The 26,464-nt window shown below is 45.7% G+C and overlaps 1 protein-coding gene across 2 annotated transcripts in view; it reads left to right on the forward strand.

The window, feature by feature from the left end:
• LOC135902936 (gonadotropin-releasing hormone II receptor-like) overlaps nucleotides 1–25,575 on the forward strand; it is a 230,450-nt gene extending 204,875 nt beyond the window's left edge. For both annotated transcript variants that reach the window (XM_070535799.1, XM_070535800.1), the window contains exons 5-6: nucleotides 2,372–2,716; nucleotides 24,275–25,575. In XM_070535799.1, coding sequence (XP_070391900.1) covers nucleotides 2,372–2,716; nucleotides 24,275–24,751 — 822 coding nt within the window. In that variant the 3' untranslated portion in view covers nucleotides 24,752–25,575. The remainder of the gene's footprint in view (nucleotides 1–2,371; nucleotides 2,717–24,274) is intronic.
• Nucleotides 25,576–26,464: the final 889 nt, after the last annotated feature.

The following is a 26,464-nucleotide window of genomic DNA, read 5'->3' on the forward strand; positions in this document are numbered from 1 at the left end:
ACAATTACAAATACTTACGTATTTATGCTGAAATACTTATGCTCAAATGTACGTATTAATATTCTTTGCTCATCTACCTTTAAGAAGCTCTGCTTCCTAAAACTTCAAACCGCCTCAAGCAATGTTAAACTAGCATGCGATTATTCGTTAATCAGACAGGAACTAGTACGTGAGTAAAGTATAGAACCGATATACTCCACTAAACATAAAGCCCCTCGAAAGAAGAAAGAGAAAATAAGCGTGGTTTTTATACAGAAAATTCCCACGATTTGACAATCTGCAGGAAATAATGAAAGCCAATGCCATTCCTTTCTTACAAAGCGTTGAAAACCGTTCATAATTTATTTACTTTCGCTGCTTCTTAATCACTAACTTGCGATAGATCCATCACCGTATCTATTAGCCTTAGCAATCAGACCCACAAGGCTCCATCAGGCTAACTCTCTAGCACATTATTTTGGTAGAACTGACATTTACGTACAAGTAATCTTATTTTGCAGGCATTGGGGGTTTATTGCATTGCAGTCTTATTGGAACGAATTAATTCAGACATCTTTTCAGTCAACATATACTGTCAATCAACTATCAATAATCAATCAACTTTTTAGTCAATCAACTACTGCCAATTAGTGTGGGTGTGTACAACGAACAGAGATATAAAAAGCTTCATATATTTAAAAAAATGTTTCTTGGTACTGTAGAAAATGTGCACAGTCGATTTCGCACACATGAAATATTTTCAAAATACAGCGTTATACCTATTATGATGGTATACGATTACCGAGTATAAGTGAGCTTTATAAACGGGAAATAAAGAACAGCGGCACATTCTTAAAACAGTTAGCGAACCTACATAGTGACGCGCCTAGCCATGTCACTCGTTACAACGAATACTGGAATGTAAAAACACACCGCATGACATATGGTCTTCAAACATTGAAAAATTAGTTGGCGAAATTGTTAAATAAGCTGATTAGAGAAAATATACAGGTGGAAATATACACATTTAAAGAACTCCGAAAATATTATATGTCCGAGTGATCATGTCTTTGACTGTCACTGACAATCTGCAATTACGCTACTCTTCTTTCTATTCCTATTCCGTTATCTTTGTTCTCAACCTGCTTCTGTTTAAATTAAGTCCTTTCTCCTTATTCCAAGAGATCATGTTTTCATTACCCCTTTTTATTTTATATGCGGCGATGTTATTTCCACCCTGATGGGTGAATTGTATCTATAACTTGTATTTTTGAATTGTATTTTGTATGGTAATTTGAATTGTAGTGAATTGTCTTTCTTTGTTGCTTTAGTAAGCTATACTTTCGTATGAATTTTTTTTAATTGGTTCACGGTATCTGTTCTGTCATTGCTTTCTGCCTTATATCACGATACCTTAGTTTTTATTTCCGGAAAATGTAATGTATTTATCAGGGTGTATTATGTGCTGTACTGTGTATTGTGTTTGTTTCTTTTTTTCTGATGTTTCTTCTCTTCTTGAAGGCCGCTATACTGCTGCCAAGTGCATGGGGGGCCTGCGGCTCTGTCAAGCTTTCGTTTATTGCAGCTTTTACTACTGGCCTCCAGTGTTGTGTACCCTACATGTGACACAAATAAAGACATTATTATTATTATTATTATTATTATTATTATTATTATTATTATTATTATTATTATTATCTGTTACCACATCTAAGTAGTACTGTTCCGGCCCTTCATAACTCTTATTGTAGCGCTACAACGGCACTAATCAAGAAACAGATGCCCTTGCCGTTTTTATTCGTTTCTGTTGTACTGCATATTATTGCTCTACTCTTGAAACAGATTCCATGGTTGTCATTTTGTGTTGTTTATCTCTGTTATTACACTTATCTCGAAACAGTTTCCCTTGTCGGTTTTTGTATTATGTCCGTAATTTTTAAACTCCCCCCTTACTTGGGCCCGCCGCCCTTCAGTGGGTAATAAATAAATAAAATGGACACTTCCTTCCTCATTGCATTGTCACTGTGTCGGCGTCATGCAGTCGCCGCCATGCCTCCATGACTAAGGGTTACCTTGGCAAGCGAGTGCCATGGCAAAGTGGAACGATATCGGAGTAGGCGGTATATAGTCGACTCATTTAAAATATGCGAATTACCACTGCACGTGGTAAATAAATGTGACTTCTGGAATATGGTCCATCGCTACACTGCTCGAATAATATTCGCATTAGCTTCGACAGTGATCGTAAGATAAGTTCTACCGTAACTATTTAAATGCGTACTGTTAACTTGCGTCAGCTTCCTACACGAGAACAAAACGCACGACACGTGGCTCATGCGGCAGAAGGTCGCTCCATTTGACGATAGGGTGCCCTTTCATTTCCCTCCTACAGGTACAAACAGGGGTGACTGCCTCCGGTCAGGCCCATATGGAGTGCCTGAGCGTTGGATACACGCGTCACTGGCAACGTCAGCTTTACTTCTCCTGGCTCACGCTGTACATCCTGGTCGTGCCTGGCCTGCTCATATCGGCCTGCTATCTGCGTCTGCTGCGGGTCGTCTGGACTGCCTCGGCACCGGATGGCGCTGGCTTTCTCGTGGCGGCCGGCTCAAAAGACAGGGACCAGATCGGTGCCAGCTTCAAGGCCAACGGCAAGGGACCGCTACCGACTCTGCGGCGTTGCGCACAGGCACACCCGCTTCTACCCAGAGCACGCGCCAAGACCCTCAAGCTCACGGTAAGCACCGCTCATTACCTGCATGATCCTTCTGACTGCTAGAGCAGCAAGTATAACACCAACAAGGCACCCAGAGCAAGAGATAATGATGGAAAGGCGGTACACCAAACAGTAATACACGGTTTTTTAACCTGCACTAGTGCAGGTACAGTTACCGGATGGGTACCAAGGGAAGACAAGTGCTGTCGCTGCGAGAGAACTAGGCGGTGTAATAAATATAGTTTGTGATCGCAAACAGGTATTTTTTTCAACTGTGAGCTCAGGGGCCTCCTTTGGGCTCCATTATAAATAATAAAACAGAAAGGAGAAAAATACAGGGCAAAGGAAAGGAGACAGCAGGAGGCGCCCTGGTTAACACAGCACAAACGCAAAATTAAGATTGCGTAGTGTTCGTAGTTCGCACAGGCGAACTGTACATTTGAAAGTCCTTGTGTTCTAAGGCACTTTTCGATGTTCGAGGAAGTGCACTGTCTCCTGCGCTTGCAAGTAGTGTAGCCCATTTTGAGTGTTGGATATATTGAGTTACTATCCAAGGTTATTCTTCCTGCCACTCGAGGATGCGGGTGTTGGTTCTCCCCTTGGGCGTCCGAGACGCCCCACTACAGACTTTACCCAAGTGATGGCACTGCCACTAAGGACAGCGGCAACAGGTTCGCTGGGTGCTTCTGATGGCTGGAAGCTGGCAGAAATGAAGCTTGAAGACAATTCGTATTCAAAACATTTTTGCTACAAATTACACATCCAAGTACGACGTGCAACTGGAAGACATAGGGCGTCTCTATACCGGCTGAGCCGATGGTGCATATCACTTCACGTTGAGTCCAGAACGCTTGGTCGGGTCAACTGGGCCACGTTTTCTATCCTTTGGTGCCCCGCCCCAACATTTACAGCCCCATCGCCGCCGAGTGGTTTCGAGTACGGCCCACCAGCGTACCAATCACCAATCCTTCACTAGCATCGTCGTGTGATTGGTGCGCCGGTTATTCGAGCATTGGGCCCCATCTACGCCCCCTTTCTTTTACCTCAGTTTAAGGTGTTTGCTCCTCTCCCTGAAAACAACACACAAAAGACGAAACAAGGGAGAGAGTGTCACCCCATCCCCCGCTCGTAATCACGTACACCCTTTGGTAAAAACAGAAAGCGTAGTAATTGAGGGCGATACGTAAACTACGGATGTCAATGCCGCACTGTAGGCTCGTGTACACTTGTCAAGTGAACACTCGCTCAGAAAAAGGTTCCCACGATGGTCTATTGGCCATGATCACAAAAATGGGTTCTCGCAATGGTGTCAGTAGGAATGGTGCTGCAGTGAATAATGGATACGGCGTTTACGCATTCTGTTTGGATGAGCCGCCTGGCCCGCGCGCATCAGGAGCCAGCGGTGGTCACGAACCTCTTAGTTTTTGCTGTCAGGATGACCGCACAATATAGACGTGATGAAGCACCGATATTCACTCTTCTTGAGGTCAGTTCTTCTTTATTTATTTATTCATTTATTTATTTATTTATTTATTTATTTATTTATTTATTTATTTATTTATTTATTTATTTATTTATTTTACCCTCAGGGTTTGCATATTAAAGACGAAAACTGGAAAATAAACTGTTGATACAATAAGAATAAGGAGCATGAAGAATCGACAAATAAATACAAGAAATGTGCAGTTGCGACTAAGAAAAAGCAGGGTAACTACAATATCTAAACACTAAAGAAGAATAGGCTAAAACAGAAGAAAAATTCAGTACAAATAGTAACGCAATGTTAAACACGTTATTCCAAAAAACGTTTAAAGCGCGACGTGTCCGTAATACCAGTAGCTGCTTCTGGCAGGTGATTCTTTTCGGAGGTGGTTTGAGGTAAAAATACATGTGAATAGATCACCGTTCTGCAACGAGGAACATCAACATTTTCGCGGTGGTCAATTCTACTTTATATGGAAGGAGGGGTTTTAATTAACTCTTCACGAAGATTATTGTTGTGATCGTAAATTTTATGAAAAAGAGCAAGCCGGTCTATTTTTCACCGAATGGTAAGTTTTGGAAGGTTAAGCAGTGACTTCATCATGATAGCACTGGCTGTGGGGTTATAATTGCATAAAATGAAGCGAATGGAACGATTCTGCGCTCTTTCAAGTTCATTTATCAGAGTAGTACCACCAGGATCCCAGATAGATGATGCGTATTCAACTGACGGACGGATGTAAGCGGAGTAGACAAGCTTTTTAAGTGGTGGGGGTTCCATACAAAAATTTATTCGAAAGCACCCAAGTGAATGGTTAGCTTTGTCGATGATGTGCCTTACATGATGCTTTCATGACAGGTTACTAGAGATATGAGCACCGAATTATTTCTAAGATGAAACATACTCAACAGATGTATTAGCGAGATGATAGTGTAGAGAAGCTAATGAAGAGCGAGAAATGAGCAATGATTTGCATTTTGAAATGTTTAATTCCATGTTCCATGTTTGGCACCAGGCAAGCATATTATTTAAATTATAGTCCGTAATATGGTAACATCTTCTCGGTTATCTGTTTTCTGGTAAATTACACATTCGCCCGCGAATAGGCAAACCTTTGATGAAATGTTACTGGGTAGGTCATACATGAAAATTAGGAAAAGAAAGGGTCCCAATTCAGACCCTGGGGAATGCCTGATAGCACTGGTTGTGCTGGCGAATCAATTGTATTAGCAGAAAGAAACTGCGTACGGTTAGAAAGGAAAGCTCGAAACCAGTTAAGTGCACTAGGATGTACATTTAATTGGCCAAGCTTAAAAAGTAGTAGCTGATGACTAATGTTGTCGAATGCTTCAGCGAAATTTTTAAAAATATAAGCTATTAAAAATCCAGAATTGAAGAAATCGTTCAGGTCATTACTAAAGACCAGAAGCTTTCTTTCGCAAGAAAAATGCCTTGCGGAAGCCATGTTGTGAAGGTGTAAAAAACTGGTTTGACTGAAGAAAATTAACAAGGTGAGTGAATATAATGCGTTCAAAAACTTTACATGGAACGGATGTGAGTGAAATTGAACGGAAATTTGATCGATTGCGTGTTACCCCAGATTTGGGAATTCGACCAATCTTAGCTACCAGCCAGCCTTCCCGAAGGCTATAGTGCTGCAGGGACTGAGAAAAAGTGCATTGCAGAATGATAGAACAGTATTGAAGAGTGTTCTTCAAGAATTTCGTACTGATTCTGTCTAAAGGATGCTTCGTGCGATAATCGCGTCGTCGTGCCTCCTCACCCCCCTCCCCGTCCCCGCGATCTCTCAGTGCCAGCCGACTCGCTTGTAGTAGATGCGGTTAGGAGTAATCTCCCCCAAGCATGCATAATCAGCATGCGTCATGAGCCGCCCACCTGTCTCATTTCGGCGCGGTCACCGCGACAGGCACCCGCCGCTGACAAGCAATTATCTCTTTGTCTTTCGCTCGTCAAGAAGGCCCGTCGGCCATATGCCGCCAACGATCTCTTTAACCTTTCTTGGCAGCCGTTTCCTCCAACGGGGCCAATGGGGAGGAAAATGCCCATTTAAAACGTCCCCTAGATAAAGTTAAAGAAATAACTCCTGCTTTTCGAGCCAGTAGGCTCGCATATTGCTTCATAAATCACCATCATTTCATCTACATAAACAAAATTGCCCTGGCGATTGGGAATTTGGTGGGATGCCAGCGCTTTCTGTGTGCGTGTGCGTGCGTGTTTGTGTATGTGGGATCTCGTACGCAATGGCTGAACATAAATATTGCGGAAACGGCTACATCCTCATCAACGACACGGCATGCTGCCCACAAATCGCGGCAATGCTACTAGAATGCGTAATGTATCCAGAAAGAAATGCGATGGAGGAGTATGGTGGCCGCATGGCGCGTCTCTGAGCCTTCGCACTCACCGGCATACCATGCATTTAAGACGCTGCGCTATATGCATCACGGCCGCAGCACTACGTTACGCCGAGTGTTCTAGAGAGGACGAAAGAAGAGTCTCGCTGAAGTACACGCCTCATACATCCCTCCTTTCGACGGTTCCAATACATCGTGTCGCCATATAGATTCAGTGCTAACGCATTAACGTCGACAGTCATTGTGAGATGGGTTCCGCCGCAATACTTTTACTGTCAGTGCATTGACAACTGCAATGGGCCTTTGAACCTTAGCTATCAAACTTAAAGAAGAGAGATTATTATAAATTCATCTGTGCATGACATGCTAAAGCCGCTGCCATTATTCGCGCCCATAGATACGAATTCATGTCATGTATGTCCCTATCCGGGATGAGCAAAATATACAGTCTAATGTCCTTGTGCATAAGCTAAGGGAAAAATTTGTCCTAGTTGACATTCTTGTTCTATTTCTCACTATATCAATATCTTAACGCAAAGCATTCCCGTTCAAAGCGGGTCCCCACCATCAAAATAGGTGTACCATCTTCCTTTGCACTTACCTGGTTTGGCGTGCTTATATGAAGATGATCTTTTGTGAAAGAGAACTGGACGCAAGGAAGAAAAGCACCAACGGGTGCGATGTAGCAAAATATTCTGTTGTAGAGATTAAGAATGGTGAGCACTATTAATATATATCTGACAGAAAGCACGACACACCTCCATTGCGCATGCACAATTTGATATTAGTAAGATGCAATACCTATACATGATGTTCCTTGAATGAAAATGTGCCTTTGAGCACAAAATTCTTACATTTGGACAAAAACGATTGCGCATCGAGTTCACATCATGTGAAGATCGTGGAGCTAGCAGCAACACCTGCTTCAAAAGTAGCGGTGATTGTTGCCATCACCAGCCTGAGCATTCTGATTTCCGGTACCTAACGACCTAAAACTAATGTTAGTATTGCAATTTCTCATATAATATTCGGTATTGTCACTCATATGTCTTTTCCGGTTTCACGAATTCAAATGCCCCACATGTTTGACAGCACTATAACTTAGGCACAGAGGTGCCTGATAATATTGGTTTCTTTTTTCACCGACGTTCTAGAACACAAAAAATGATAGTCGAAAAATTATGCCTATGTGCAATTCCTTGCACCACGTACCCTTATGGGTCTTCGATATGAATACATAAATTGGTTAATAAACTATGATGTTGTTACCAGCCCACAAGCCACCGCATTTTCAGGAAACAAATTTTCAGCTCCATAAGACAACCGGCATAACGCCGTAGTACAAATCTCACACAATGAAACTTGACTGAGAAATTGAAGGTAGGAAACTCCATATGTGCAATCGCTTAAGAGTACCATGTCACGCCGCTGTAAATGTGGCCACTAAAGGCAACGCAGAATATGATTGTGACGGTGGGAACAAACGTATGCGTATTAGTTAGCCCTAAAGTGACGCGTTGAATTTTGTGAGCACTGTACTTTCTAAGGCTTCAGTATTTCTAGCACTCATTGGACATTTTCTCAAACAAGTTTCAGTGGGCACTCGTATTAATTGCGCGCTGCCAAGCTTTACTGTAGTGACTCAAATGGTCCGAGGGGTGGCAGTTCAATTTGGCGTGTTGAGTTTAAATATCTAGATTATCTCTGCCTTTTCCTAAGAATAATAAAATGTTTCAACTTGGGCCTAATTTCTCTCTTTTGATGACAGCATAAGACATTGCCTTTACCCTCCGATCTGAAATAAACGAATTGGATTGGATTGAATAACTTTAATGAGAGGTCCTGCGAGCTACGGGACGCAAGGTCCCATAGAGCGGGCTACTCCCACGTTGGGACCGGGAGTTGTAACTCCCTGGCCGCATCGTGGGCTCGCTGGACGGCCCATAGCTGCTCCGACAGGTCCGTGCTGCGTAATGCTTCTTGTAGCCTGGCGGAGTCTTGATCCTTGTTTGCGTGGGTCCGATCACACGGCCAGAGCAAGTGATGTACGTCTAGTGTGCTATGGCAATTTTCGCAGTATGATGTTTTGTATAGGTCAGTCATGTAGTGATGTAGTCTGTTCTGCGTGGGGTACGTGTTTGTTTGAAGCATTCTGAACGTGAGGGCTTGAGGCCTGGTGAGCTTATTGTGAGGTGTGCTGTATATTCTGCGGTCTAGATAAAAGTGCTTTGTTATCTCGTTATATGTGGAGGGAGGGTCCCGATTCTCGCTGGGATGGTCACGACCAGAATAGGTGGCGTCGCGGAAGGTTAGGTCTCGCGCGCTCCTGTGAGCCATCTCATTGAGATTGCGAGGGGCGTCCTCGATCTCTCCGAGGTGTGCCGGGAACCAGCAGATGGTGTGATGCTGCAGCGGTGCGGATCGATTGATTATTTGTAGTGCTTGTCTTGCAACTGTTCCTTTCTGAAAGGCTTTGACGGCTGAGCGTGAATCGCTGTAGACGTGGGTGGTGGTCGGGTCTGTGAGCGCGAGTGCGATGGCAACCTGTTCTGCTATCTCGGACTTGTGGGTCTTGACTGTGAGAGCGTTTCTCACTTGACCTTGCTTGTTGATCGTGGTGGCAACGAAGGCCTTCCTGGTTGGGTACTGTGCCGCGTCAACGAAACAGGCTAGGATTTTCTTATCACGTATTTCGCGCAGGATGAACGATCCGCGTGCCAGCCTTCTGGGTTGATGGTGCGTGGGGTTCATGTTCCGCGGCAGTGGGCGAACCGTGTAGGAGTTGCGTGTGTCCGTCGGAACGCTTTGATATAGAGTCTCGATTACTGTGGTGTCATGGCCTAGTTTGGCTAGGATTTCTCTACCCTGTTTGGTTCCAGAGAGTCTTGTCCATTGAGCCCGTTCTTGAGCTTCGGCGATTTCTTCAAGTGTGTTGTGTACCCCCAGTTGCAGCAGGAGCTCTGTCTCGGTGTTCTTGGGGATTCCCAGCGCTTGTTTGACTAGCTTCCTCAGTTGTACGTTGAGTTTGTCCTTCTCCGCTACCTTCCATCTGTGCATGGCCGCCTCGTAGGTGAAGTGGCATAGCGCAAAGGCGTGTGTTAGCTTGAGGAGATTTTCTTCCTTAAGGCCGTGTTGTCTGTTGGCTACGCGTCGTATGAGATTCAAGGCATTATTCGACTTCGTCACGATCTTCTCCACTGTCGCGGCGTTAGAGCCGTTGCTCTCAATGAGCATTCCAAGGACTCTGATTTTGCTGACGTGTGGAATGGTTCCTCCGTCTTTTGTTCTGAGAGTAATGGAATGTGCGTCTCTGATTTCGTTCTTTGGCTTGGGACCGCTTCTCGATGGTTTGTAAACGAGGAGCTCCGACTTCGCAGGCGAACACCGCAGGCCGGTGGGAGCAAGGTATTCCTCGATCGCGTCGATCACTTGCTGCAGAGCGCTTTCAATTGATCCCAGGCAACCTCCGGGGACCCAAAGCGTTACGTCATCTGCGTATATCGTGTATCTGACGTTCTCGATTAGATCCAGTTTCTTGCCTAGGCTGGCTAGCGCAAGATTAAAAAGCGTCGGAGAGATGACTGAACCTTGCGGTGTGCCCTTGCCACCGAGTTTGTATTTCTGGGACTTGATTTCCCCTAGACGGAGGGTGGCCGTTCTGTCGCTCAGGAACGATTTTGTGTAAGCGTAGAGTCTCGTGCCGAGGTCGAGGTTGGAAATCGTGTCGAGTATGTAGTCATGTGATAAGTTATCGAATGCCTTTTCGAGGTCTAGCCCTAGGATTGCTCTCGCGTCTCTCGTGTCTGCGTCAATGATCTCATGCTTGAGGAGCTTCATGGCGTCTTGGGTGGATAGTCCGGGTCTAAAGCCGATCATTGCTGCGGGGTAGACATCTTTTTCTTCGAGATGCCTCGAGAGCCTGTTTAGAACCGCGTGCTCGGCTACCTTGCCGACGCAAGACGTCAGCGAGATAGGTCTGAGGTTATTGATGTTGGGCGCCTTGCCAGGCTTTGGGATGAGCACGATAAGGGCCGTTTTCCAATCTTCGGGTAGGGCTCCATTCCTCCAGATTTTGTTGATTTCCTCTGTGAGTGTTTCGATGGAGGTTTCGTCGAGGTTTCTAAGTGCCTTGTTAGTTACGCCGTCCGGCCCCGGCGCTGACTTGCTGTTTAGGTTCTGAAGCGCTGTGCGTATCTCTTCGGTTGAGAATTCCCGATCTAACTCTGGGTTGGCTTTGCCGCGATGTGCTTAGGCGGTCGTGCCTCTAGCATTTTTGGCCAGAGGGAGGTACTTGTCGGCGAGACGGTCAATGAGCTCATTTTCAGTGGTAGTTTTGAGTTCCTCGTGCATGATCCTGTTCAGCGTACGACCCTGGTCCGCTTTGGTTCTGGTTCTGTCTAAAAGATGCTTGAGCAGTTGCCACGTCGTCCGGCTGTTGATGCGGCCGTCCGCGGCGTCGCACACCTCGTTCCATTGCTGGTTAGATAGTTGCGCGCAATATTCTGCAATCAGCCGGTTGAGGGAAGAAATTCTTTTCCTCAGCCGTCGATTGTGTCTTTGTTCTTTCCATCTCTTGGTGAGCGATTGTTTGGCTTCGAGCATGTGAGCCAGTCGGCTGTCCATGCTTTGAACGGGGAGATCTGTCTCTATTTCCTTCGTGGCCGCCTTAATGTCGGCCTTTAGTTGCGACGTCCATTGTTCAATTGATTCATTGCCTGTTCGGCGTTCGTGTCTGAACTCGCGGAACTTGTCCCAGTCGACGTACGTCATTTTTCTGGGTTCTCTGGATGGGGTGTCAATCGCTGTCTCAACAATGTGATGATCGCTGCCCAAATCCTCGAAGAGGTTGTTCCACTGATAGTTTGGAACGTTGCGGACGAAAGTGAGATCTGGCGTTGTGTCGCGGTTGACCGAGTTACCCGTTCTTGTGGGGTACGCGGCGTTCGTGATGAGCGTTAGGTCAAGTTCATCGGCGTCGTTTAGTAAGTACTTCCCCTTGGCACTGCTGGTGACGTATCCCCAGGCCGTGTTAGGGGCGTTGAAGTCCCCGGCCACGATCATGGGGTTGTCGCAGGCACGGTTGCGGGCGAGCTGGAGTATTTGCCTAAATTTTTGTGCTCTGTGCTTGGGGCTGCTGTAAACGTTTAGGACGAATATGCTCTTGCCGTTCTTGGCTCTAGGGAAGACTTCCGTGAGAATGAATTCGCAATTGCTGCGGTCGTGATTAGTTTTGTGCGTCTTGTGAGCTAGCTTGTTGCTGACCAACGTGGCGATACCTCTACATTTGTGTTGCGGTGTCGTTGCGGTCACGTCATAGCCGGATAGCGAGGGTGTAGCGGTATTTGTCTCTTGTAGGAGAATGACTTGGGGTTTGTCTTTTTTGGCTCGAATGTATTGTTGCAGGGGGGCCTTTTTGCGGACGTAGCCCCTACAATTCCATTGCCAAAGGCGAAACGTTTCAGTTGGCACAGCCATCTTTGTTGTTGGCGTGCGGTGGCCTTTGTGAGGCCACGTTGTTGCTTTGTCTATCGAGCGGCAACGCCCGAGTAGACTGTGACGTCACAGACGGGTGGTCTGCCATTTCTAGCGCGTTGAGCCTTGCCCCATGGATGTTGATCGTCTCCATCATGTGATTGATTTGTAACGTTATCCTGTCGTAACCTTCCTTGAGGGTCCCTACCGTCGTCGCAAGTTTGTCTTGTCCTTCCTTCATTGACGCGATGGTAGTTGCAAGTCCGCCTAGCAGGTCCTTGATTTCCTTAATCTCACTGTCCGTGCCCGATGAATGTGTGTTTGTCACGGCTTTTCTCTTATGCGGATTACGCGTGGATTCCGCGACCGGTACCTCTACTACCATGGCTTCTGATGGGGCTTCTGTTTGATAAGAGTCGGAGGGTGGTGGCGTTTTGAGTTGTCTGATTTCCTCGACGAGTTGCGTGATTGTTTGCCTTAACTCTCTGTTTTCGTGTTCTAGTCTCTTAATCGTATTAGCTATTTCTACTTGCTCTGGCCGTGCCATCGGACTCACCTGGCTGGCGGCCTGCTGTTGGTGCTGATGTTCTTGTCGCTCCTGTTGTTGGTGCTGCTGAACCCGTTGGGCCCACGTCAATCGATCCTCACTGCCAACTCGTGGGCTGGGGGCGAATCGTATCCTTGACGAGGATCTCTGGCTTGGGTTCCTGGAGCGTCCTCGTGATCGTGATGACAGGCGACCGCGGTTCCTCGATCTCGAGCGGCCCCGCTCGCCGGATAAGCAAGCATCTGCGTTGGCGGCCACGTTGTCGTTGATGGTGCTACACTCGGCGTTCTTGAGCGGCGGGAAGTCGTGCTGACTCAGGGCGATTGTTCCTGATCTCGTGGTGCTTTGACTTGCGTTTGCTGCGCTTCTTCTTTCAACTCGTCTTCTTCGGACGACGTAGGGGAGTTGGAAGCGGCTCGTGCATTCCTTGCTTGCCGTGACGTGATTTCCCTCGCATATCGCACACTTGATCGAGGTGCACACATGATCTGCGTTAGGGTTAGCTAGTCCACAGCCTTTGCAAATTGCGTCGTCGGGCGAGGGGCACACGTCCGCACGATGGCCGAGTCTGCCGCACACATGGCACATAGCGATCTGCTTGCGGTAAAGAGAACACTTGATCAGGGCATTGTCGTATCTGACATAGTTCGGGACTCGAAAGCCGTCGAAGGCTATGATGACCGTGCCAGTTTCCTTGATTCTCTTTGCCGCCAGAGCGAGCGGGTTGCGTGGGTTGACGATCTTGCGGTTTATGGAGTCCTGCGTCTCATCTAGCGGAACCCCTCTTATAACGCCTTTGCACGTTTCGTGCGGCGCCGTCCTATATGCAGTGGTTTCAAACGTTTGCTCTCCTATGGAAATGCTGCGGATCCTGAGGTATTTTGCTGCGTTCGCCTCGGACGGTGTGCTGACCACCATGATGTTCTGCTTCAAATTGGGGCATATCGTGTCCTCGCTTCGCTCGTTAGGTTCGATGCAAGCAGCCATGCAAATTGCTTTGGTGACCGTAAGTTGGCCTACCTTGGCTATGTTGATACCGCCACGTATGCGAATCACGATTTTGATATCATCTTGGGGCAGCGCGGGCATTCTGCTTGCTTTGATCAAGGAGTTTCTCGCTGTTGAGGCGGTTGCGTTCCCATTTCCTCCCTTTCGCTGGTGGTTAACGAGGTTGGGCTGGCTCAACGCAGTCTTGATTACTGACGGGCGCGGCGCCACGATAGTCCACCCAGCGTCTGCGGTGAAGTCTTCCGGGCTCATGTCTTGGCCATTGACTTCGTATGCCATCGCTGTAGGATCGTTCTTCGGTGGAAGGCTCATTTGTTGTAATCGCTGGAGGTCCCCACCGCCGGGGTGGGCGCGGGGAGGTCTGGGGTCGGCGACGGCTTGGTCGGAGTCGAGACGGGCGTTAATGGCGGCGGCCGTGCTCGCCGTTAGGCTTAGAGCCCCAGGCGGGGTGGCGAGGGATGAAATCACTCGTAAAAAAGTACAGATGTCACGCACTTGCCGAAATGTGGTCTCCTTAGGTAGAAAAGTACTTCAAGAATCCGATTCCGGGGAGAAAAGGCACAAAACTGGGCAAAAGACACATTTAAATTGGCGAGAAAGCGAGAGCTGGCGCGGACGCGTCCGCAGCAAGCACATGCTTCTTCTTCTTAACGAATAAATAAACGAATAAACAATGCGAGAATGGGCGATCCGCAGCAGTTTCCCTGCTGGAGCAGTGCCATTTGGAATCCCGAAAAAAACGTCCAAACCGTATTGCGTGCCAACATATGACGTGGTGAAAGGCGTTTCTTTATATTTTATCTCCGCATTGACACTGCTTCTTAGTGTCGCAGAAATGTCGCAACCATCTCCAGCAATGACCTGACAGAAGCTGATACGTGTCTGGCATTTTGGCTATTGTGGCACTAATGTCAGATTCGGCCTGCGAAGCTGGGAAAGAAGAATTACGGATTCCCCCAGAGACTCGAGGGCCAGTGATGAAACATAAACGAAGTTTGTTGTTTAATTCTGCTTTGCGTTGACGTCACGTACGCCTAGTTATGGTGCTGTATCCCTGATACGTTTTGAAAGACAGCGTCAAATTTCGCGTGGTATAGCTTTCCATCTTGCCTGCGGGGTCACGTATACATGCCTGGCTTTTTATATGCTGTTGCCTAAAACGCAGCAAACCTGTTTTCCTATAACTGTTACTGCTAAAGAAAACTGTGACTTGGCTTACGATGATATTGAAGGAGATAAGCAGGCCTGGTTAGCGTGCTTACTTAATTCTTCTTTTCTTCGTTTCTCTTTCTATTTTTCCTCCGTCCTGGATTACTGTCCGGTTCCCGTAATAGCAAGAGCACAACTTTGCGCGAGCTACTGACGGTGGACAAAAAGGACAAAACAGGAAAGAAATCGCTCTAATATATGGTGCGACCTTTCGCAAAGGAAAATATAAAGATAAGTGCCACTCTTTCCAGCTGTTCTCTAATGGCTTGGCAAGGTTGCAGCTCGATATTTCAAGTTAGAAACGCAGGCTCATTCGTCCCTTTTGCTTTATGGGACATATCGTGCACCTTTTTTCCAGGCAGTCATCTATAGAGAATGGTCTATTTCTGTTATCATTGGATTACGAGTAGAGCTTCTGTAAGGAAAATAAAAAAAATGATCATTATAAAATCTAAGAAAGTGGCTCGTTGGCCAGAAGGAGGTTAGTACTTTTGCAAATGTCATCACTGAGTTCCGCTACATAAGCGGTGGGACTGTCGAACTGCTCAGCTCTGTTAAAATGCAGTTTTCAGAGTCCCCAATTTTCTGGCGTATAATTTTGTGATTACATTCGCTGGATGAACTGTGTGAAGCAGATGCAGGAAACGTGAGAGCACATTTATCCCGACAGAATTATTATTGCATCGCGACGCGAAGTTCGTCAAAGGGACAATAACAACGGACAGATAATAAATTCATAATTGTGATGTATTCGTGAAATATTCCGTTTTCTTTTATTTAGTGGTAAATTGTTCAATAGAAGCGAAATAAAAACGAAGGCCCATGTGAATTTTGCACGTCAACCGCTTTACTGGTGCGTCGGTGTTGCGTCATAAATTTCAAAGTGACTTTCGTGCGTTTGGACTGTTTTTCCGCAGTAAACGTGCGCTGCACTAAGAATATCGAATGTCTGTTTCATTTAAAGCACCCGGTTAATCTTGTCTATAGATAAACTATTAACAAGACCCTAGCAAATGCAGCCAAAAGTAACGATGTCACAGACTTCTTATATGTGAGGGAGCTTCAAATTGGCGTCGCCACCCCTACTTCATTTCCGTATATTTCCTCGTTTACCTAGTCTCTGTGCGTTGCATAACTGACGCTTTTGTTGTCACAGATCTACAACTTAAGGAACCGAGCAGTTAGCGCTGCGGCACAACGCTATGCTTATATAAGTGTGTGGAGGCCTTCCTCGTGTAGAAACTGCAGTAGTGGCTTAGCGAGCTTATCGCCTATGCGTCAACGCCCATGACCAGGAGTTAGGGACATCGCCTTACAGCGCCTTTAGGAACCGCCTCTGGAGACATGCGCGTTTTCTATGGGAGAGTGTCGTTTTTCGCGAATAACTGAGCATAAAAGCCATCTTTCAAAATATTCCCAAGGGAATAGGCTCTGCTCGCCTAGCCCGACATTTCATGCAGACGGTACCATTACTTACGGGCGAAAACCCGTTCCAAATTGAGGGCAAAATTTGAAGTAAGGGAATTTAAGGAAACTTTCATATTTTTTAGGCTTTTTTTCGGCTAGTAAAAAGCGATTTTCAAATAAACTATTGCATCGATTGGTATATTCCCGGGGATTTACAAGCTTCAATGACTCAGCTTTCACTTGGTTACAGAAAGTCTTGAAATGGCAATGAAGTCGCTCCAAAATCGCAGTTTTCATTGCAAAGACGCGGGATTTATTGTGGTTGATATATAAACGTGGTCTTTTTTTTTCTGCAGCAGATGGTCGAAGTGACAGCCGAGCACTTTGAACAACGGTAGGTCACAATCAGTGATACCGTGAGCGCCCGTTAGTGGGTTCGAATCCTGCTGCTCCTTCTGCTTTTTTTTTATCGCTTTGCCACTGCTTAGTGTGGCAGTTTTCTGCCTGATGACATTACAAAATGCAGGTAATTTAGTTACGGCTCTTGTTTGGTTTCTTTCTATCCGCATCAACATTTTCATATAAAAAATAGCTGGCTGTTTTCGCGAACAAGCGAATGTGCTTCCAAACTTCCTTTGCACTTTAGATCCAACCTATTTTTCACTATAAATCCCGATAACGTGTTTTCACAGTTCATTTCTTTCTTAAGGCGAAGATTAATGAAGGTATTACGAAAAAAATATTTTGCCACTGCAGCTATGTAATGTGAAAGGTGTGCTTGTGTTACTCTTGGGCTGCTTGGAACGCACCAGAAAAAATAATTCGCGTCCAATGGGTCCGAATTCGCGTCCAGTGCGTCCTAATTCGCGCCTGCGGCCAGAAGCCGCAGGCGTAGCATTCGTACAAAGGAGTACAGTTGAAGCTATTTGACGGAGCACATTCGCATTATATCAAAGCAGGATTCTTGTGTACTTTATCTTGGGTGCAAATGAAGCCGTTCCGAATGATCGCACATGTTTGTTTGCCTAATGCAAACCAGTACCTCGAAACCTAAAAATTATATCGTCAATATGGAGTGCACTTGTTTATCATTTGAACCATTCTCATATAGTTGCACAAAATTTCGGAAATACTAAAGGTCTTCATATCTTTTTACCCCGACACATGCAGAGGAGTATTGGAAATTTCATGCGATAGCATACAGAGACGTGTTAGTGCAGCATGTCGCGTAAGAAGAGAGAACTATTCCAACCGCAGACCCTTTTTGAGTTATGCCTGAAAAGTTCTGCAAGAAGAGCTTGTCCTCGGCTACAATCACCACAGATGCTATAGCATTCTACTTTTCGGTTCTTAACTCTCTCTATTGCCCAGTCAGACCACAGCAACGTGATATATTTACTGGTGCAATTGTTTCGTTATTCTGTGAGAGTACTCTTTTACCATAAATTTAACGTATTTCAACAATTGAACAAACATGAGAAAGGGCATTGAGGGTTTCCTAGAAATGTGCTCTTATTAGAATCGTTTACGACCCACATCGGCGCTGTGATTTTGTTATGATCACACCAGCGCCCACTGGGCATCATTTATCATTTTCTCGACTGCCTGTAAAAAAAATATAAAATTTTTGTTAGTTGCGCGTCAGTAGCACAATGGCGTTTGAGCCTTTCATAGAGTCTCACTAAGCCCCACATTGCCTCTTCTGCCATGGTAGCGAAAGACACGTCGATTTCGTCCTCGAATATCACCCCTTCACTTTCCAGGAAAGCTTAGTGTGGCACAAGAGATGAGTTGGCAAAGTTTTCAAGTAGTCTTGACATTTGAGTAAAATTTCATAGGCAATCTTATTATCCTTTAATTCTGTACTTATTTATTATACCTCAGTTGTGCTAATAATGATGTATTGCATGCCACTTGAGTTGTCTCACTCAATACATCACGTTTGCGATGGCTGTCCTGAAAATTAGCCAGGCAGGAGCACTGCATTACGTTGGCTGGAAAGGCCATTCATTAAAAAAATGTTGGGCAGAGAAAAGAAAATACAGGTGCTCATTCGCACAGTCGCCGTCAAAAGCTTACGTGGCGAGGTTCTGAGCAAAAGTTCATTTTAGACGCAGTTAGGCCCGCAGCAAGTAAAATTATGCAGAACCGTTGGTTACTCTAGACCAGTGCATGCTGGAAATCCGAATACCACGCTACGTGCATAGTGAGCAGGAATATAGACCAGTTTTTCGTGTTGCGCGCTCCGTAAGCTTTTGACGCGGACTATGCGTTCAGAAGGTGAGCTGCTCTTTGGCTTACACGTGATGACAAGCACCGAGCTCTTGGTGATGGAATATTGTAGCGTAGGATAGCAGAGCTTATACAAGATCAGGCGACTTCACGACGCAAATCTAGCGATAGAAGGTTGATGGTTTAAGCTAGTTGGTTTTCCTTGCTTCCCGCTGTACCAGCCATGAGAGACGAATAATAAGTGAACCTTAAAAGTCAGAGGAAAAAATTGCTGCGAAACGTGAAACATGCTGTTGATGCTCGTTCCGTACCATTATCAAGGTGATGCGCTGTCTCTCCGGGTTTGCGACAGGCAATGCAGTTGTTCTCGATCAACTCGTTTGAAGGCACTGCTCTATGATGTGGGTGAGAGCGCAGTAACGTGGTATTTTTCATATATCGTGAGGTTTCGTTGCGAGTCGGAAAAAATTGTACTCAATTAGTACCTGGCTGAAAACACCACTGAGATGTCATTTGACGGTGCCTATGAATGTCCCATTGACACTTTGATTAAGGACTGTCCTACTCTACTTACATAACTATTTCGAATTACTAAAATAAATATAAGTAACAAAAAATTACCGGCAGTTGGAGTAACGCTATTGCTCTTTTCTTTAAGTTTTTGTGCATGATAGTTGGAGCACTTGTATAATTCACTCCGTAACTGAAATGGCGCCAAGCAGGATTAACCGGAAATGAGACTCATCAGCAGTCATGCGTTGAAGCGCTTATACCCGAACTGGCTGGCCAGGCCCTTGCGCCTGGCCAGCGCCACAACACACCACACATCACCATCATCAAATAAAAACTTTCCGCCTCTGGAATCACTATTAAAAATGATATCCTGCTAGCGTCCATAGAAGCTTATCTCTCGTGCCGTCGTCAGAATGCTAAGATATTAATGTGTCTTCGAAATCTGTTTCAGTATAGTCTGGAATCCCTCAGGGACTGGTTCTTAGACCCCTCTTTTTTTAAATCTTTATTATTGACGTTGCCGTTGAAATCCTTGTCAAAATCAGGCTCTTCTCAGACGACTGGGTAAATTAAAATGAAATCCCTAGTTCCGAAGATCAGATTTGCTTAAACACTTGTTTGACCTAAATAAAGGAATGGTGCACAACATGGCAAATGACCATAAACGACAAGAAGACTGTAGCAATGACGGTCACTCGCAAAAAGAAACCGTTAAATTTCAGATGTCGCCTTAACACCCATGCCTTAGATGCAGTATCATGTTATAAATATCGTGGAGTAATAATTACAAGCGACTTGAGATGGAACGAGCCCACAGCATATGTTGAAAAAAAGGGCAATTAAAAAGCATGGGTACCTGAAAGGTACACTGGCAAAATCAACACGCCACATAAAACTATTAGCATATAAAACGTATATTAGGCCGATAGTGGAATATGCCGCCGCTGTTTGGGACCCCTACACGCAGACGAACATCACCAAACTTGAAAAGGTGCAGCGCAAATTGGTCAGCATCATCCTAAGCACATGTAATTGGCACGTATCACCAACGCCGCTCCTACTTGACGCACAATTGGAAAGCCTCGCCTCAAGGCGTTACCAGGGAAGGATGAAATCTTTTACTGGCTTTTTCATGACCAGCTAGGTAGTAATAGAACACATTTCATCAACACTGCTTACCCGCGTAAAACACGTTCTTTTCACCCTAAAATGGTAAAGGAATATCCCAGCAAGACTAACATTTTTAAAAAGTCGTTCTCCCCAAGAACAGCTGGGTAGTGGAATGCCTCATCTACTGATACCATACAATGCACAAATTTTTCGTTGTTCTCTCACGCGCTGTCATGAAATTTTCTCTCTGTATTGTTACTTGCTTTATGCTGGTTTTCTTTCAGTGGAGTTTAGACCATGATATCAAGTTGCATTGTCCTTATTCTCTTGTCTTGTAATGTTTTTCTTTCTTATCTGTTATATATTGTCTTACAAAACTTGGTAGTATGTGCTGGTTTGTCCTCATGGTGATTTGATTACAGTCATATGTTTGTTACGATTCCATGTACGAAATGATGTAATGTCGCTTTTGCTTTGTACGCCTACCCCTGCATAAAGTCTGGTACTCAGGCTGGCAATATTCTTCTTAATAAAATAAATGAATACAATTTACCCTACGCTTCGACGGGCACGGGGGAGTGTTGTTTCTAATCCCTCGCTCTATCGGTTGCTCTATCTTAGGCTTGTGAGGATGTCACATTTGAAGCTTCTGCTTAAGCATTGTATTCTCTGACCGAAGTTCCTGAAGATCTAGTGGTAGCACACTAAGCTCATTCATGACCATGTGAAGGCTCTGTCCCTGCGCTCTATACTGAGCGTCTGGGTGAGCATGGGTGTTATGGGATTGTGTGATTGCGGTGTGGTACGTGGTTGCCGATTTGAACGGGAGGCTGTAGCTGCCCAACTTACCTGCGAGTGATGACTGGCTCTGGTGGACTGCCGGGAGTCTGCCTCGTCCTGGCAGTTCCTGGGATATGGGTTTGTGCTTCTTGAACGGCTTCTCAAGCGGTTGCGAGTGGGGCTCTTGGCACGGCTCCAAGGTATAGGTTGAGAATATTTTAGCGGCTGTTGTTGCGAGAGAGCGAGCGCAACTTATTGAAGAGTACGTCGCTTGGTCTGCTTCCTGCGTATTCCTAGAAGCGCTCGTAGGGTGAGATAGCGCCATGTGCAGATTTGTCCCCCGTGCAGTGAGCTAGGCCACAGAAAGAGCAGCACGGCTGACACGTATGGTGAGGTTGGTGGACCTCCTTGTAGCAGGTTGCGCACCTGTTGCGCGGTAGGTCTGAGCATACAACCACTCGGTGATCAATTAAGCCGCAGGCAGCGCAAAATTAAGTTTTCTTCTTGTGCAAGTAGCATTTGTATTCAGCGCCTCGATGGTAGACTTGCTACGGAACTTGCTGGCCGTCAAAGACGATGAGCACCGTGTTGGTGGTGCCTATTCAGTGGGCCTGGAAAATCGTGGGTTTCACTTGTTGACTGGGCTTCTCGTAATGACTTCAGCGGTGTCGTACGAAGGGACGCTGCGTATGACTCTCTTCTCGGTATCGTCAGGCGAGGTAGCGTATGTTGGGGCTGAAAGCTTGTTTTGGCCGATCTGTAAGTAGGTGATCTTGCAGTACCTCCCGCGTTACCCACCGTGGCGGTGCTGGCCAGAATGACGTTAAAAGTTCGGTATCTATTTCTAGTTCAGTATCGATGTTACAAGTTCGGTAGGTATCTGCAGGTATAGCACTGGAAGGCACGGACAAGACCGAGACAACAGGACGAGCACTCGTCCTGTTGTCTCACTTTTGTCCATGTTTTACAGCGCTATGACCCACATTTCCTATCGTGAGATGGGTTCTGTCAATTTTTTAAATGTTTGCTTCAACAAGTTCTCTATATGTTAAATAGCTTTATGTACTAGGGAGGGAGATGAATTACAACAAATGATTCAGGGAATTGAACAAGAAAGTGTAAGGTAAGGGTTGAACACTATTATGCAGGATACCAAGGTAATTTTCAATAGCCTGGCAAGGTAACAAGTATGCCTGATCGTCAGTGAGCCTTTGAGTCTGTGCAAGGGTACCTTTATCTAGGTCAATAACTCACAGGGGTCCCTCATATAGAGAAGGAAATTTGCAGAAGTCTAGAGAGAGAGAGAGAGAAAGACAAAGGAAATGCACGAAGATTAGCCAGAGATTATCTGCGCTTGGCTACCCTGTACTGGGGTAAGGCCAAGGGGATGCGATAGGTGAGAGAGAGAATAAAATATTTGAAAAAATTTTTTAAAAATTACACACACACACACGCACGTACACACGAACTCTTTGTGGGCACTGCCACGCAGCCCGCAAAGGCGTTCCTAGTCTTACGCAGTGTCACCGTGCAATCCTACGTCACACAGTGTACAGTCACAATTTGTCAGAAAGTCCCATGTCTTTTAAGCATCGCAGCAGCGCCTTCATAGCGGATCGCGCTGATGTTCGAGTAGGCCAATTTCCAAGGAGCTTGTTTTCTGTCATTGGGCGCTTGTCCAGTTTGTCTAGGGTGGCTGAGAGGACTGCTCTTTGTGGGTTGAAACGAGAGCACTGACAAAGAAAGTGCGCGATTGTTTCATGGCACCTGCAGAAACCACAAAGTGGGCTGCTGGCCATTCCGATCAGGAAAGCGTACACATTCGAAATGCTACTCCAAGCGATAGACGGACTAGAAGGGCGCAGTCACGTCGTGCAAGTTTGGGCGGAATACGGAGCTAAAATTCGTTGGAGTGCATATGGCAAACATAGTGAGTCTTCCCTGGCAGCTGACCACTGTCATTGAAAAGTGTACTACACTGCATTCTCCCGGTGGTAACATATTGGGTAGATATTTCAAGGTTAACAAAGAAGCTCAAATGACGTGTTAAATACCGCAAAAAGAGTGATGAAATGCAAAATATTTGGCGTAACTTTAATACACGGGAAGAAAGCAGTTTGGGTCAGAGAACAAACGAAGATAGGCGGTATTATAGTGTAACTAGGAGAAATTCACGTACCAGGGCAGGCCTTGTAATGCATAGCGTAGGTAACCAGTGGCCTATTAGTGTTACAGAATGAGCGCCTAGGGAGGGGAAGCGCAGTCGAAGGTAGCTGAAAATTAGGTGGTTTATTGAAATGAAGAAATTTGCAGGGGCAAGTTGAAATCATCTAGCGCAAGACAGATGTAACTGAAGACTCCTGAGAGCGGCCTTCGTTTTACTGTGGACATAAAAATTTCAGTTTGAAGTCAGCATTCGTCCTGTGCTTTCCTTTTCTCTGTGTTTCGTTTGTCGGGCAGTCATATATACCGATGGATATAAAAATAGACTGATGATGATAATATGAAATACTTAGCAACAGCCGGCACCCGAGAGCAAATTTTGCTTATTGTATATAGATGGACAGAGCTTATACAAAGTGTATGGGCAATGTTCGTTACATAGCGTACCGTATAATACATACTACATCGTGTGTAGGAAACCCTTCTTTAACACGCAAACTCATTCTGTAGGATTAGTCGGTTGATTTAAAAAGTTCGTCGGTTTTATTGTCCTGAAACTGAAGTGTAGTGTATGAGGGCGCCTTTGTGGAGGATATCTTTGACTACCTGGGGTTATTTAACGTGACCCTCAACCAAAGTAGAGAAGCGTTCTTGCATTTCACCGTCTTCTCTTTGTGACAGCCATGGCCAGGAGTTGAAGCCGCTTTCTTGTGTTTAGCAGCGGAACAATAAAACCACTGAGCGGTCACAATGTTGAGGCGCTCCATTTTGTTCCTCCGTAAAATATGCACACATTATAAAGCAAGGAATACTGAAGGACGTGCACTTACCCACAGCCTACCTGGAGAGTTGGGTTGAATGCGGAACTCGGTAAGGTTTTAGGGAAAGGACTTCTGCAAATACGAAACCTGAGAATATTTTCCTTTCTGTGTTGCCCTTTTCTTCATGTCACTCCCCCCTCCCCTCCTCGTAAGGAAAACACAGACGTTTCCCACCTCACCTATGTTTGTCGCGCCTCTGCTTTATTTCTCCGCCATTCTTCCCGTATTTATGTTTCCCTTACCCTTCCCCCAATGAAAGGCAGCAAAATAGAAACGTTGGCGTTTCCGGTGAACGTTCCTATTTTTCCCAGCACATTTCTTTCGCGCTCTTTCTGGTGTAATTTGGTTAGCCTGCCAGCTTTCTCTTTTCTTCCTCTCTCTCTCTCTTTCTCTCTCTCTCTCTCTATCCATGCTTTCGCATTCAAATAATCGTTTCATCTTTCTCGTGTCTTTCCGCAGGTGTGCATCATAGCGAGCTTCATGCTCTGCTGGATACCATATTTCGCGGTGCACAACGTGCGGATCCACAGCCACTACTGCATCAAGGTACCACGTGCTGTCATCGTGTTTGCCGAGACGGTCGCCCTGCTCAACAGCGCCGTCAACCCCATATTTTATGGCCTCTTCAACGTGCACATTCGCCGCGGACTGTGCGAGATCCTGTGCAGGGGTCGAGGCGGCAGCCGTAGCCGCAGCTGCTACTACGGCCGGGACTCGACGCTACGTCAGCGAGGCCTGACAACGGCCCAGGTCGTGGCGCTTACGACGAGCACCTGCGCTCCCGACGCCAGCTCGCTGGCCAGCCCCGCCCTCAGCAACGGCCGCCTGCTTCAGCTGCAGCAACTCCAGGATCAGGACAGCGTGAACTTAAGCAACGTCGAGGCCGTTCCCTTGGTTGCGATCAACGGCAATGCCGCGGCAGCCTGTGAAGTGTAACGTGCCAAAATTGGCACATCACTGGAACAGTCAACATTTCTAGGTTACTTTGTCAGTTTCAGAACTAAGCCTCAGAGCTTCGCTGAAACGGAGCTCACTTACGTGAATGGCTGAAGATTTGTTTTCAAGCGTGCTGCCACGTGGAAAATACTGCAGTGGGCTGCGCGTAGTGCGGCTTCTGAAATCGACCTTTTGTCACTGAAGATAAGAACACCTCTCTGTTGCTGCTCAAATGCACTGCGGTCGCAGACCACGCAAGCATTGTAAATAGGCGGTGTAGTCAGAGGGCATGTCGAATGAACCTCGGTGCATTATCTGCCGAAAACTTGATGTGGTTACTGTCTGTGATACGTAAAATTGACTCATCTTACTTCAAGGAGAACTACTTTATTGTTGTCCCATGCTAAGTATGCGGGAACGTCTGCGGTACACCAAAATGGAGTGAACCGAAAGGGCGTCGAAGCGCTGACTGTGAACGTCGTGGCGGCTTATGAGCTTTGTCCCAAGAAAACATGCTCCAGGTGCAGGACAAGTGCGACAACTAGAGATAGTTGCCGGCTTCTGTGATTAAAGGACACTCATGTTATTTTTGCTCCATTTCCTACAACTTCATTAAGCTTTCTTGGCTTGGCACGGAGCAAGTCGATGTTATCAGCCAAGGTCTAGCACAATGGGCAAGTAACATAGTTGAACTTACTAGAAACGCAAAATATTTTCAAGTTCACAGCAAAACTTGCTGTACATGTATTCGCTATTTGGAAACACTAAAACGTCCAATAAAGATTAGGCAGTTTGAAGTGTGCATTTGAGAACTTTTCAAGACGCCAACGAACGGTTGAGTCACATTACATAAGACGCACACTTTGCTAGTGAAGGGCGAAGGTTTATTCCTTTGACTGAATGCGAAAACCTATAAGGTAAATGGTATTTTTTTCATACTTTAGAATAGTAAACAGGTAAGCCTTGCAAACTACCAGTGCGCGGTGCGTCCGAGGCCATATTAGTTTGAAAATTGCACTGGGTTTTATGCGTCGACGATTGCACGAATGACATCTAGTCTAGTTGTTGAAAGATACCGCCGATGTGGCCCTAAGAATGGTAACGATAAACGAGAACAGCACAAAAAGAACCGCTGCAATAAAAGAGCTATTTAACTACATAGCAGTGTCATTGAATGTACATATCACGGATCATAATTTATAGCGAGCTCAACGGTGATCATTCCACGTAGGATGGTTGTGTAAACTCAAATATTGTGTGAAATAAAATTACTTCTAAATTCCTGCAAGAGCAAAATCAATTTCCTCAGACCATTATTCAATCCTCACACTTGGCGCATTGCTTCAGTGGTAAAATTGAAGTGTCAAACGCAGTGCAGCAATCCTTGCATGCCCCTCTCAGGCCAAAAGGGAGCGGCTAAGACACATACAAGGTAAGGCCGTGCGATTAGGCAACGCTGCCCCTGTTGGCTACCCTACACGTCGGTAAATGGAAAGGAGCAAAGAAAGATGCGTAGGAAAAGTGGGAGTCACTGTCCGCACACCAACAGAGTAATAAACGCAATAGCTTTCTGTGATAAGATCATTGGAAAGAGGCTAATCTGTGCTGTTCACTAATTGCCGGGTTTTGAGAAACGCATTCATACCTTTTACTACACTACAGTCTACAATGTTCATGCATATATATATGTATATATGGATTGGATGTTTTACA

The sequence above is a fragment of the Dermacentor albipictus genome, chromosome 3 (genome assembly GCF_038994185.2).
Source record: "Dermacentor albipictus isolate Rhodes 1998 colony chromosome 3, USDA_Dalb.pri_finalv2, whole genome shotgun sequence".
NCBI lineage: Eukaryota > Metazoa > Arthropoda > Arachnida > Ixodida > Ixodidae > Dermacentor > Dermacentor albipictus.